Consider the following 15,603-nt stretch of genomic DNA (forward strand, 5'->3'; position numbering starts at 1 on the left):
GTGCACATTTCATATTTATGAGGTTTTAAAATATAGTTTAAAATTAATAACATTGTAAACATTATTAAATAGTAAAATTATCTAAAAATACGTGCGCACGTAAGTAGATAATAAAATTAATACTTTATAAATAATTAATAAAGTAGATAAATAAATTAATCAAATCTTTAAATTTGTCACGTTGCGCCATCATGCGACAGAAGATTAAATTAAGTTGTCTGAGTAATTATTACGAAATACCTACCATTTAAAAAACCCGCCACTTGCGCTTTTCACAGTGGACTTCAAAGTTCAAATTGTGATATAAGATCTGTTTGTGTTGTCTCTGTACTTTTTGCACTGAGCATCTTCACTTTCTCTTTTTTCGACATCCGAATATGTATTTATCTCATTTGTGCAAAAATTTTTGAAGATTTCGAATCACGTGAACCTGCTGCGTTTCGAGATTCTCTGTCAGTGCTGTAAACCTAATACAATATATGTGACGCGCACTGTAGATTTTCAGCATCGAAAGTGAACATCGGGACGTAGCCATATTGAACGCGTCGCGTAAAGTCACATTCAAATCGCTCCGCATTTTCCGCGATTATTACCGTCCGAAATAATCTGGCGTACGAAAAATTATCGCGAATATCTTCGATAGGATGCCATATAGTCATCGTAACATATCGAGTGTCATATGTAATCGTTAATGTCGTAATTTTTGTATCGGTTAGCACTGAGAGTTCGTTTTTGTGCGCTTGGCATCGATTCCCTTCACGTCCATTCCCGCCAATGTCGCGATCACCGAATACATCGTTTTACGGTCAGTAAATTAATTCTTTTATATTAATTATTCTTTTATATTACTATTATATACATAATTCGTCATTGTCACGAATAAAACAATATAGCGATTGTATCTTTCTCAAATATGAATTGAACAATAGTAGATACGAAAAGCATATATTTTCTAATTTTGTAACGTTTTATGCATATTGGAAGTTTAAAATTATATACATATATGTACGCATATATATGTGTACTAGGATTACAATCTTTTTAAGAATTCCAAATTTTTTAAGTATCCAATATTTAAGTAAAATAATTGGGAATAATAGCATCTAAGAATATATTTAAATAATATATTTAAATAAGAATATATTTAAAGTAATATTTTAATTGCAATTGAATATAATTAATATTAATAATTTCAAATATAATGTTTTTATATTTTTTTATTAAAGCAATAGCATGATCTACGATTTTTATAATTGCTAGCTACCTTTAAAAATAATAAATTTAATGTTTGTTCATTAAATTTAATTACTTATCATATAGTAGATAATATAAAATGTTGTATCTCTAAATACACTCTTTTTAATGTATTTTATTATTAATTACAATATTATATCAATTTTAATTCGGAAGATATGTAAAATTTTATTATATTATAATTAATGAAACTATACTTTTATATGTTGAAACTTATGTTTATTCTGTTTTTATTTCAAAGAATACAGGATTCTTTATTTTTTTTTACATTTTTTCTTCCTTCACTTTTATTTATTTTCTTTTTTTTTCTTATTAATTTATTTAACTTTTTGAGGGCGTTAATTTACAATTTTCGACAATACTTATATGTAATATTTACATATTTATTCTACATCTCTACCTTTCTTTCATTATCTGAAAAATTATTTTCTAATTTTTTTATTTCTTTTTCTCAAAATTTATTTTCGTTATTTATATAAGCATTTTAGACATGTATGGACCGTCAAGTTCGTAACCCAATTTTCTATAATAATTACGTGTACCAACACCTGCAAAATAATATTAATTTTTAAATCTTTGATCAGTTTTTATGGTAATCATCTAATAATAAAAATAATAGTTTTTGCACGTAAAAACATTATTTATAATATACCTGAAATTACGGAAATTTTATGTGATTGATGTTCCTCTTTTGCGATTCGTTCAGCTTCCTCCATTAATAGAATACCGAAGCCTTGGTGTTGAAACTTTGTGGGATCGCGAGCATTAACAGGTACTACACTGCCATAAACATGAAGCTCTCTTACTATAGAAGTTTTTTCTTTTAATTCCGGCCTAAAAGAAAAATAGACAATATTATATGCAAATAACTCATTTCGGAAACTTATTTAATTTGTATTTATATTTATATATCTAAAGAAATCCATCTTCCAAGTTCCAAGATAGAAAGTCATATCTCTTGAACTGAATTAAAATTAATATGTTTCAAAATATATTTTAAAAATATATTTTATTAATAAAATATATTAAAGAATTTTTAAAGATAGAATATTTTGTATTACCACAGTAAATAATTGAATTTAATTAACATTAATTTATTATTTTTAAATGTAGCTAGTGATTAAATATTTAGATGGTATTGCTTAAAATAAAACATTTTATTTTAAAATAAAATAAAAGATAGTTGTGTAAAGAAGTATGTTGTTAATATTAATTCTATTCGATTGAAAATGAGTATTACTTAAATAATGTGAAGTATTACTGGAGAAAAAAAAATAGTAGCAGATGTGATATAAGTTACACCTGAATGTGTTGGTAGAACATTTCCTTAATCTGAGTAGGCCAATTAAAATATCTTGTAAGGGATCTTCGTATGACAGAAATGTCTCCCATCCGCCATTCGCTACGTAATCACGTCGGATAAGCTCTACTTCATAGGGTTGCACTTTGTGATGTATTTCTTGAATCCCTACTTCACGCGTTCTAACATCACGGCAATCCGTGCCCATATCCTTCATTCTTTCTAGAGCTAACTCACGTAGATTCCCATGTTCTACACCAGAACTATATATTTTTTTATATAAAAAGAAACATGACATGTAGCATTATTTATTATAAGTCTATTATTTGCTTGTGTAATTTACTATTATAATTACGTTACTAATGGCATAGGTATGTCGCGTTGTACGCGATAAACGCGAGTCCATGGTGGTATCAAAGCTAGAATACGAGCTATAAGATCAACTAATACACTGGGAGCATAGCTTTTATATCTGCCAGTTTTCCACAATTCATACAAGCCAGTGCCACGTATAACCAATGTTGGATAAATTTTTAATCCATCTGCTCGAAACGCAGGATCTTTGAAGAATTCCTAAAAATTGATACAAAACTATAAGTATTAATACAAAATAATTGAGTAAGTTAACATTGTTCTATACATATAGCAACAACATTACTTTAAATTGGGCGATATCTCGTTCCAAATCGACATTTGGTAAATCTGGCATCATGTGAGCTATCACCTTGAATCCAGCATCTTTTGCTAGGTGAAAACTCTCACATACGGCATGTACTGTATGTCCTCTATTAGTATCACGCGCTACATCTTCATATATTGATTGTACACCAATTTCTAAACGTGTGCACCTATCGAATTTTAATTCTTATCATAAATAACTGCATAAATTTTATTATAATCTCAAATATTCTATTTAAAAAAGCAAATATACCCATAACGTAACATATCTGAAAGATGCTTCTTGAGACAATAATCAGGTCGAGTTTCAATAGTGATGCCGATACATTTTGTAGTACTACGTTCCGAATAGCTCACTGCTTCGTCAACGTTATTGCTTACATGACCTGACAGCGCATCGTGTAAACTTCGTATAAAATAATCTCTATAGTCATCTGGCAAAGACATGAAAGTACCACCCATAACAATAAATTCAATCTTGTCAACATTATGACCCAACTGTTTCAACTAAAAATATAATGTTATATATATGACTATATGTTTATAAATACAGAAAGATTGAAATTATCTGAGATACAATAGAAGCACTTGCTTTACCTGTTCAACACGATGTCTAGTTTGTAAGAAAGGATTATATCTTGCGCGTATAGCTCTCATCGATGTAGGTTCATATCCTGTATACGATTGTGTTGAATATTCAAAATCAGAATCTGGACCACCAGGGCAATAAACACAAATATTTCCTGTCATATTAATATGTGGACATCTGTGTGGTTTACACATTACTGCTACAACAGCAATCTGCAATAGCTCTATTATTTTTTGTTTGTAAAAATTGTTATATAGTAAGTCTGTTCTTTGTTGCAACACTGGATTGTACTAAAACTTTCTATCTTGCTTTTGCCAAATTTTAAATCATCTACTTTATTTTAAGTGCAAAGATACACTTGTCCAGTTACAAAGAGCAGATCTGATATAAGTTAAACTAACCCCACTAGCAGTCCTGATAGGTTTAGCCTTTAATTTCGGTACAAGTATATTTCTAGCATAACTAGGCACTGCTGCAATAATATCAACCAATCTTGGGGAAGAATCCAAGCCATATTTTGAAGAAATTCGTGTCTTTAACTTATTTAGATCAATGTTTCGATTTTCATTGTGTGCCTTTAATAACTCCTGTATTATCTCTCCGATTGTTATTACCATACGTTCCTCCTTGCTTTGATTTGTAAACTCTAAACAGACATAGACATATTTCAATAACATAAGTAGTTAAACGTTTATGTTAATTCTGATTACATATTGTAATAATAATATATTATATGTGCAGAGACTTACTGGATATCACCATGATTCCAAATCTTTTATAGCCTTATTTCAAGAGTATTTTGAGAGAATGATCAATATATTTTATTCTTCTTTTTCCCTCAGATCCCAATATCACAGAAACTCTGAAAAATAGCAACAGAATTTTAGAGCAACGTGCCAGGTGACGTCGTATGCCGACAGTCAGTCGCAAAAAGATGCTTTTTTTGTTGTGCACTGGTTTGTTCCACTGGACTTATTTTCAAATTTTCTTTCTCGCTTTCGCCAAACTTCAAACATCTGTTCATCTGTTTCATATTTTGAGTACACCTAATAGCGTATAATGTTTACTAGTTTGATTACAAAAATGGATATAAAAATGAGTTATCGGAATGAAGCACTACATTATCGGTTATTCTAGAATTCTTGTCGCTACTTTTCGGTGAATCTATGCTAGATGGCACTAGTAGAACTATATCGTTATTGTAGTCCTGGCTAAATAGGCTTGTATCTTTTTTATTTGCCTTCCGTATATTATTATTCCATGAAAATTGTAGTAATAGTGTTATAGTTGTAACCACATACTTTTATTTCCCAGCTGCATTTATATATTCCTTTAGCGTTCTTATTTTTAAATTAAATTATTGTTTTTCATTGCAATTTTAAAAACTATAATACTAAATTATACACTTGTCAAAATCGGAAATAAAACGTTTTAATAAATAAATACTGTATCTTATAATAATATTTTTATAAGACAAAAATTATGTCCTGATTTAAACATATGTACTGTCTGGATAAGCAGTGATATTTTTCTGTCAAGAAAATCGAGACTTAGGCTCCCTATTATTATATGAATTTGCGAAAAATTTTGTAACTGTAATGATAATAGTAATATTATTTATCATTGTATAAATTATTTTTCATTTTAATTTAATTTTACGCCACGACGTATCTCATATAGGAACGGAGTATTTTAATCGTGTAATAAGTAAGTAGTTTCGATAGAATGACTTATCGTAAGACGTTATCACATTCTGCGATCGATCCGGACCAAAAAGCTTCTAATAGAACGGTTAATTCAAGCGGTTTCATCCGTCCCACTGATTGGACGATCGTAAAAAATTAATCGAATCCGTGGGTGTGCGGTGCAATATCAAGGGAGCGGTTACGTGATGCAATTCCGTTCTCGGCCGATCCAGCGACCTTATGGAAAATCGAGCAGACGCGCATGCCTGTGTGCGTGTTTCCGTGAATTCGGTATTTCAGCTTGGCGGTTTTACGGTGTTTTAATCGTTTCTCGCATATATCGAACAATTAAATCGAATGCGCGGCAAAGCGACTGCGAAATGAGAATTCTGATTCGCATTGTGATTATTGTGGTTCTACAACTCGTTATTACATACTCTCCCTTTGAAGGAGCAGTTCTCGGTTATGTCGATAGCATTAATAACTGGCATTATAATCGATGCCAATCGGTTCGGAAAACTTCAATAACATATACATTTTTATTCTGATTTTTATATTTGCTTTGTACCTCATCTTTGTTTAAATAAAAAGATGGCTTTAATACAAACATAAAAGTAAATCGCAAATTACAATGATGAATGCAATTGAGAAAAGTAAATCGCAGTTACAATGATGAATGCAATCGAGATTCGATTCTCCTAAGATTGTCGTACACAGTAAAAAATATTTCATATTTGTGTGTGGAAACAGTCAAGTTCTTGTTAAAATTTTTGTTGAAATTGTAATATTTTCAAATGAATGTTAATTTAACATAATGTGATTATGTTATTTAAGTAGTTTATTTTAAATTGATATCCAACATTTCTTAGTGTCAAAATAACATAATGAGTAAGTGAACAAATAACATAAAAAAATGTGTTTTAAAACTTAAATTCTAAGAGGAATGAATAAAATGAGTTAACATACAATATTATAAATATTAATTTTACTAATAAAATGTGCTTGTTTACAAACTATATTACCTTTTTTGTTTATTCTTTTACATAATATTTTACATAACAGTAATGTAACCTTCTAACATATTTAGCTTGCGTTAAATTAATACATAATTTTGAATGGACCATTGAACTATATTAAATTTAATACAAATTTTCCAACAGTGTAAATGAAATTAAAAAATATGATATCCATAAAGAAGTCTAACAGAGAAAAGTGACATTTTATGTCACAAATGTCGATAGATGACTAACTTTTGAAGATTCCATCGTGACAGTCGTTTACCCCGAGCAAGAGGGATGAGAGAGTCGATACGACGAAGGATGGGATAGATAAGGAGGTCTCCTTTTTTAAGACGTCGGTGAGTTGGTGGTTTTTTCGATCGAGGATGCTGCGACTGCTATCAGCTATCAGTGTTATTAAAGCGATTCGATTTCCATGCATCTCATCGCGAACTGCGAAGTTGCCGGTCCAAATAGCGTCGGGGATGATAGGATGGGGCTCGTAAGTTAGACAGACGAAACCGGAGTGAGGGAAGGGGTTGTCGCACGCGGTCGGCTAAATCGGGGCCAGGTCGCGTCGGGTAAAGTAGTTAAGATATTGAACGGGGTCGAAGATGAGGGTGGGCCCGTCGCCGCGATTAAGTTCAAACATTCTCTCACCCTTCGCGCGCTTTCGATTTTCTATACGGTTCACGGAAAGCCGTTAGGACAAAATTGTGCCACGTAATGGCACGGCGAGGAAATTTGTAATCGATCTTAAATTTGATTTGCTCTCTATAAAATACCTGAAAACTTGGTTTAAAGAAATATACGAATAAATGTAGAGGGAAAAAATGTATTTGGTATTTTATAGATACTTATATGTATATAAACATTCTAGTAAACATAACAGTAATATTACTTCACACACACGTAATGTTGCAATTTCCTATTCAATAATATAATTATTACATATAATATCGTCTTATATAACATTTATTAAAAGAAGTATTATAATATTATAAATGGAATGTACTTTGTTTAGCGGGATATAATTTTTCGTATTTATTAAAATTATAATATATTAAGATTATTATTAAAAGATTAGTAAAAAATTACTACCATTGTGGAAAAGGGAATATTATTTAGTGTTTGTGTGACAGCGACGGAAAAGTAATGGGGTTGCTTTTAGTTCGTATACTTAAAGTGTCCCTGGAGTCTATGAAAGCTCTGAACGGTATCGTTAGTATCCTTCGGGACCCACATATCGGGAGAGAAAGATTTTCCTGCATGTCCCTACACGCTCCTATACGCAACCACCCTTACAACGCTCTCTTTTCTCTCCATCTCCCCTTTCTCCTCCACCTTTTACTCATACATATACCCGGCATCCAAGACGGGAATTTATTACGTCGCGCATTTATATTCCCGCGTCTCTCATAAATTCTGCTTTACGCGCATGTAAGTGGCTCCACTTTTGTTCATAGATTCCTACGACTGTCAGATTTATGTTTCCGTACGCGATATACGATTCGACAATCTAAGATTGCGGAGGGAGAGAGAGAGGGGGAGAGAGAGAGAGAGAGAGAGAGAGAGAGAATATGCGTATGCTGAGAGAGGAAAAAGATGCGTGCTGATGCAGTTGTATTGCTTAAAAAAATGACGCAAAAGACAGATATTTTCCATTCAAATAGAAAAATTCAAGCATTGAAATTCAGGATATTGAAGAACATTTGTACATTGAAAAAAAGAGTTTGGTAATAGCTATCAAATGTTGAATGAAATAATGTCAATCAAAAATGTTTAGTTAATATAATCAAAAATAATTTTATTTTCTTATATATATCTAGTAAGTATTATCAATCAGTTAGTTACATTATTATATATTTGATAATACTTACTAAATATTATATAATAGTAAATAAATTGAAAAATATCAAATCGAGCCAATGTGGATATTGATGTGCAAATTTAAATTTATTACAATTTGCAATTAACAACAATGTTGCATCACAATTTATTCACTGTTAGATTTACTCTCAGAGTCGTCAGATATTTGTACATTTTATTTAATTTGTTATTAAATATCTGGAAATGTAAAATTTTGCTTATCATTAACCGAACATTTAATTGATATTATTTCATATCATTCAGTATTTGCTATAACTATTATCATAACTCTTTTTTCAGTATAATCATTTATTTTATAATAATAATTCCTTTAGATTTTTTCGCACGTGTCAGATTTCCTGATTTTTTTTCGGTCGGTCGTGTATTCGACGATCGTTCCTTCCGTGTCATTTGGACGTGTCATAGGATTTTCGTACGAGCATTTCCGCAGGCGATTCGACTCCTTTTCTCATCGCCTAAAGGCTCGTCTGGACGTCGGACAAGCGCCGATATATATATCCCGACGTGTACGTCCGTACGTGCAGCCGGGACGATAACCCGGGAGAGAAATCCGGCTTCGTAGATGGGAACGACGGAACTCGATATTACATACTTCGCGATACAAGAGCTACGAAAAACGCCTCCGGGCCGTACTACCGCCGCCAACGCTGTATAGGTTGGGATTATAATAATTCGCGTCACTGCGTCCAATTTCAATCTGCCTGTCTGGACAAGAGCGGGATGTATCGGTAGGAAGCAGGACTCGATGCTTCGTTAAACGAATGTCGCGTACTTTATAATACCTTTCTTTTTTTTCTTTTTGTGATATTTAAAATTATATGATATTGAGTGTCGATTCGTCAAGAATAGAAAATATCGAAAGTCGATTAAATATAAATAATTTTTGTCTCTTACTTTTATCGTGAAAATTATATTCAGGTATGATTACCATTAAATAGAAATCATTAAATAGAAATTTTTCGAAATTCTAATATTTTGATATTACAGAGAATTAATCAGATTAAATTAAAGGTTTGATCGTTTGATTCTCGTTCCCTTCATTCAAAGCTATTTTGTTATCTTCTTTTGTTATCATGAAACGCTTGCTTGATTATTTGGGTACTATGCTTTCTGTAATAATTAGCAATTATTCCATGTTGACTTGTTAAACATGCACGCAAAATGATATTTAATTTAATACCGCACAATCGCATTATACTAATGGTATGACGATATTGATTTCCGAAAGAGCTTCATTTGTTGCTTTAACGGAGCTGAGAGCGATACGGATTTGGTAACCTAGCTATATATATATTATGTACATGCAGGTTTCTGTTAGAACACCTGAGTAAACAGCGTAAACGAAATTTCGGGACGATAAATTAGCGCTTTAAGATAAAGCAAAACACGAGACTAGTCAAGATTATTAATTAATTAATTCATTATTATTTCTTAATTTTTTGACAATCTTAACTGACTTTATTAACTAAATACGAGAAATATGTATCTATATATATATATATATATATATATATATATATATATATACATATATATCCAGCCGGCATTATTTGTCACTTTGATATCAAAATAACGTTTTTAATGTCTGCTTGTTTGTTAGGTCTACATATAAATAGTATATAATCCCTGCATCTTAATACACATATCAAGGTATTAAATTATTTCCTCGTAAATTTCTCTTACTCTTCTTATGTTCATTCATTACACGTTCACATACATACCCGGTCATACAGGCAATTGCTGCGAGCTCGCTTTATAGATCATCATCTTCTATACAGATGTTGAATGGCGGTCGATGTATTTGTTTATTGTTGAATTCAACACGATGACAATAGAAACGCTCAACTGCGAACTTAATGTTCGTCAAGCATTGTGTGCAATAAGTGTTCGACTCTCTTCATCGTGTAATCCTCCTTTATGAGTCTCTTATACACGCACACGCGTGCGCGCGCACTCGTGTCACACACGTATTTCCGCTCCTTAGAGTGAATATCCATGGCGTACGACAGGTGAACGGTCTATGGAATAAAGCTCGCTGATCCTGTAGCAGAGATCTTCAACCTTACTGCACGACCTGCTTTACTGCCGGCCATTCTGAGCTTTCTCTATCCTTTGACGAAAGCTCCGTAATCCTTTCACCCGTCGTGATTCTATTTATTTCTAAATACGCTAACTGTTGCCGCGAATATGTGTATAAACATATTATTATCAATCGATACTGACGTTACTTTGAATAGGATTTTATTTGCACCAATGCATTCTTTTTGTTCGATCAAATCGTAGATAAATGAAAAAAATATATGATATACAAATAAATATAAAAAATAACATTCCATGATATATAGGATGGAATGTAATTTGTCGTACAATCGAAAAGAGAATAATCGTTTATAAAAAAAAACAAAAAAAAAACAAAAAATGTGATACATTTTTTCATATGGTGTTTCGTTTTTAAGAAAATTAATTTTGAAAATTTGTTAGATACGCTTGTACAACTGAAAATAACTTGGCTGTCATATTATTTCGTTATTGATTGTTTCTGTCTATGTTAGTATTTATAAACATTGATTTTTTTATAAATATTGGTTATCGTTTAAATAAATTTTTGCAGATTATGAATTCTTTTATCGTGAGTTACGCGCTCCACTTTGTATAAATAAATAAAATATGTATACCGTGTGTAAATAAACATAAAATTAACAAAAATATTACCGTCTTTAATTAGATTAAATGTAGCTCTCTGATTAGTGATGGAAAACGATAATTATTTTATCAAATCAAAACATTATTTTTACATAACGTTATTTTTTAATAGCAGTCAGATGACAATTCTGTTTTCTAAATTTAATTCCTATAAACTTATTATTTCTTATTATAATTTAGTTAGATATTTTTATTTAAATTTAATAACTAATAATATTTACGATATTTTCTGCTACGAAAGTAAATTAAAAAAAATTAAAAAAAAAAAGAAAAAAAAACAAAATTATTTTCCGCTGCGTTGATAGAGTAAAGCGCTATAGCTTTACCCGTGGATAGAAATATTGTGTAACCCCCGAATGAACGCGCGGTAGCATGCGTTGCGGTGCATCCATGTGTATGCTGGACCGGTAATAGTGTCCAGGACAACACACGACCGCTATGCAACAATGCACGTATCTATAGTTTCCTCCTTTCTGGCGCAGCATCATGACGCTCTTCTAGCTGTCATGATACTGTCGCGCTGTATAGTGCGTCAGATTTCGTCCGAGAGGGCCGGTGATTTTCCAGCTTGCGGTTTAGCTTTAATCTCACCGACGCGACGTCAAATTTTAATACAGAGAGAACACACAGAGATAGAGAGAGGAGCAGTGACGCGATTGTGTCTCGAATGTAAAATGTAAATGAAAGGCGTGTAACAAAATGCGCATCTACGCGTCGAGATCCGTTTATCTGTGCATCCCTTCTCGCGATATTCATTTAAATTCGCTATATCTCGCGTAATTATAACTTTTGACCGGTGCCTCTGTTGCGCTGAGTTTATTAGCGACAGCTGGATCCGTTAAATTACGTGTGTGATTTAATTAAATTTTCACCGATGGTGCCACCGATCGATATTTTCGCGCTCTGCACTTGTTAATGTGCGCAGAAAATCTTTCTCGCGATCAATTTACGTCGATTATCCAAGATATTTGTGCAAGTGAGTCAGATTCCCACATTGAATCTACATAATGCCTTGCACATGCGTTTAATCTAATGGTTATACGGCTTGATGGAGTCGAGTATACCTCTTACTCTTTCGAGAATAACACTCGTGTACAGATGCACGCTGGTCTGATCAATTTTAATCGATATATATCTCAGGCAGAAATAATTAGTCGAAATCAACGTCGATAATAATAAAGAAATATATGAATTTTCAATGCCGATTAAATAGTAGTTTACATTGCTTATTTACTATAACAACGTAATAAAAAAAATGTCATTTTTTTTAGTTTTTTGCAGAAAAAGAATAAAACATTGCAAAGAAAAAAAGAAAATTTCGTTTTTCGAGTTATATCAATGTTGAATATTGTTTGATATTATTATCATCTTCAATCTTATCATAATTGTTTTTATGTTAACCAATTGCGAATATTCACATAAAACTATTCTTTGTCTTTCACTTAATTCTACATCGTATAAACTGCTTTTTTCAGACTTTGCATAAATTCTATCTGGACTTGACCAGAAAACAATAAAAATTTTATAGAAATATTTGCAATTATTAAATTAACACAAAATTTCTGATAAGATCGGAAATTATGATGAGATCAAAGATAATAAAAATATCACTGAGTATTCGATATTGATTACTTATATCGACATATCGGCTAATTATTCTGGATACGTTCCTTACTCGATCACTACTAATACATTTGAAACGCTCGCGTATCGATCGCGTTTTTTCTGGTTATTCGAAATTTTTATTATGAAACATATTGTAAAAAAGAATGGAAAATGCGAATGATATGGTCTCTAGTTTAATCTCTAGAAACGCTTTCGATATCACATGACACTAATTAATGACACACACACACACGCGCGCGCGCGCGCGCGCGCGCACTTTCGCATACAATATTTTAGAGTTATAACCAAATGTCGTTCGCAATGTGTTTCTTGAAACTGCCGAGTTATCATTCCATGTTCAAATTTATCTGGCGATACGTACGACTTGACACACGCCGCGAGCGACTTAATTTCCGTTGTCAGGCGATCATATGGGCTGATGCATCGTCTATAAGACGGTATCTTATTTCACATCGTACATTTTCCCGTGTGCCTTTGCCCGTTTGTATACCCGCATTTATCATACCGCACATTGTACGCGATATCGGCACCGACGTGGTTTCGTGGATGCGCATGCATCGACAATGGTGTACGTATCTCGAGCTTCACTTAAGCTAATGATATCAGTCACCGATCTATTTACGCCGTTCCTTCGAGTGAAGGAAAAGCGGAAACCATACGACATTCCATGGAATGATTGACAGAAAAATCTTTCACTGACGACTCTACTGACATCTGTACTCTTTAAATTCTTTGGAGTGAAATCTCACTCTAAAAAATAAAAATGCCGTCACTCTTGAAAAAATGGCAATCAATTTTTTTAATTTTCAATAATTTTTAATTTTTAGTGAGATGATTCCACTCTAAAGAATATAAAGAATACGTTTTCCAGACAGAAATGATTAATCAAATCGATATTGATAAATGATCGAATATTAGTTGATATTTTTATTATTTTTGACCTTGTAATTGTTTCTATGTTAATTCAGCAATTGCGAATTTTTCTGTAAAAATTCTATTGTCTTCCAGCCAATTCTACAAAGACGTAAAGTCAAAAAGCATATACCGTGTTACGTAGAATTGGTCGAAAGACAATAGAAATCTTACACAAATATTTGTAATTGGTCAATTAATATAAAAATAATTATGATAAGAGATTAAAGATGATAAAAATATCAAACAGTATTCGATGTCGATTAGATTACTCATTTTTGACTGATTCCCGTTAGTCTGTACAATGCGTATAATCACGCGTAATGTTATCAAATACTCCGTTATATAACTAAATGCGTGATCATCCGAAAATTATTAAATATATTCGTATTAATCGGCGATTATATTTCAATTATGAAACATAGTATTCCATCGATTATCTCCGATATTCTATTGCATTTGTTCGCTCATTCCGAGGGCTCTTTAAGGTACTCAACGGCGACGTTTCGCACGCACTAAAGCGTAAGTGCTCGCAACAGCCATTATATCCGCTATATTCCTCGCGATATCGCCCTCCTGGCGGGGCGCACGGCTGCACATGCATTCGGGCAATATGGTTACGCGGCTCACTAAAGTTAAACACGTTCCTTGCATAACAACATCCCCGCTCACACACACACACACACACACACACACACACACACACACACACACAGGTAGGAACCGCGATAGGAACAAACACCGATAAAGCAACGCACGTCGTTCTCCTCGTAGAAACGCGTCACGGAGCGAGGAGGATGCACTAACGTCGGGTATGATGTGGCAGGAGCGCGGAAAGTGCTGCAGCAAACCGCCATTCGCTTGTCAAGTAATTGCATTACGTATTGACTCAGCCCCTAGAGGTGCAGGGTTAAGCGAGTGACGACGGTGGACGACCGCACGAGGCCAGCTTGAATATTAATTACCTGGTAATTTCAAATTTAATAGCCTTCGCGTGCTATTGCGAGACTTTCCCAAGTTTTCGACGATCTTTCCTTATAGTGGAGCGGATGCGCTGATCGATGGTGGTTTTTGTGTATGTAGAATTTGAAGGGATCAGGGATATCTTATTGTCGAAAATCGTATACGAAAATACTGAGAAAATTTTTAATATATAACGTAATTACATATGTATATTATACTATAGTATACTATTTTTGTATGTATTCTGCAAATAGCTACAAAATGATGATTTTTGGATTATGTCGTAGCAAATATAAACGAGATGGATTGCAATTTAATGCCCAGCATTAAAAATTTATTTCTATTTTCTTTATTACTATCGCCGCGTGTTTTTAAGAAATTGCAAGAGTAATAATAGACAATATATAGGTAAGGAGAATGTATATAGTAAAATTAGTTATTAAAATCACGTTTTTGTCATAGACATGAATTTTTTCATTCGATAAAAACGGATAATTGCGTATATTTATGTGACATCAAATTTAATTAATAAAACAAAAAATTTATCTTTGGAATAGTTAAATTACGTTTAATAATTGTTTATCATCAATGACAAATTTAAAAAGTGTATCTATATATGATATACGTATATACCAAAAATTAATTTTAGCGACGGCTTTCAATATTGTTATATTTCTCAATTTTGCGCGAAATAAAAAAGAAATTGGTAAAAATGGATCTATTAATCCAATGTCGATACCTTTGTAATTTAAATCGAACGACAATTCTGTCATCTCGCCAGAGCGATAATATCACGAGGTAGAGGGAGCTTAATGAGTTATTTAAATAGTTTCGCACGAACGATGATGGTTTTATCTCATTATGAGCTTATCAACTCGCAATAGATGTCAACGGAAAAACTTGATTTGATCGATTTTCACGGATAAATGAACCCGTCGTCAATGTGTTACGCATAGTGTATACTTTCGATTATAACCTGTCGTTGCTTTACATCCTTTAATTTCG

At 32.5% G+C, this 15,603-nt stretch overlaps 1 protein-coding gene across 1 annotated transcript; it reads right to left on the minus strand.

The window, feature by feature from the left end:
* Positions 1-1,451: 1,451 nt before the first annotated feature.
* Elp3 (elongator complex protein 3) lies at positions 1,452-4,964 on the minus strand. The gene is made up of 9 exons (XM_011067831.2): positions 4,571-4,964; positions 4,223-4,467; positions 3,830-4,033; positions 3,486-3,739; positions 3,213-3,402; positions 2,910-3,127; positions 2,557-2,817; positions 1,907-2,088; positions 1,452-1,802 (listed from the first exon to the last, which is right to left on the minus strand). The coding sequence occupies exons 1-9, from the start codon at positions 4,581-4,583 to the stop codon at positions 1,726-1,728; spliced, it is 1,644 nt and encodes a 547-aa protein (XP_011066133.1). The 5' UTR covers positions 4,584-4,964; the 3' UTR covers positions 1,452-1,725.
* Between the last annotated feature and the right edge of the window lie 10,639 nt (positions 4,965-15,603).

Source organism: Acromyrmex echinatior, chromosome 3 (assembly GCF_024713525.1).
Source record: "Acromyrmex echinatior isolate Ae372 chromosome 3, ASM2471352v2, whole genome shotgun sequence".
NCBI lineage: Eukaryota > Metazoa > Arthropoda > Insecta > Hymenoptera > Formicidae > Acromyrmex > Acromyrmex echinatior.

Excerpts from the sequence above, each read along its gene's own strand:
- Elp3 (XM_011067831.2), bottom strand. Across the intron at positions 3,403-3,485 it reads TCAGATATGTTACGTTATGG|GTGCACACGTTTAGAAATTG; the intron begins GTATATTTGCTT and ends AAAATTCGATAG. Across the intron at positions 2,089-2,556 it reads TGTTCTACCAACACATTCAG|GCCGGAATTAAAAGAAAAAA; the intron begins GTGTAACTTATA and ends TTTTTCTTTTAG.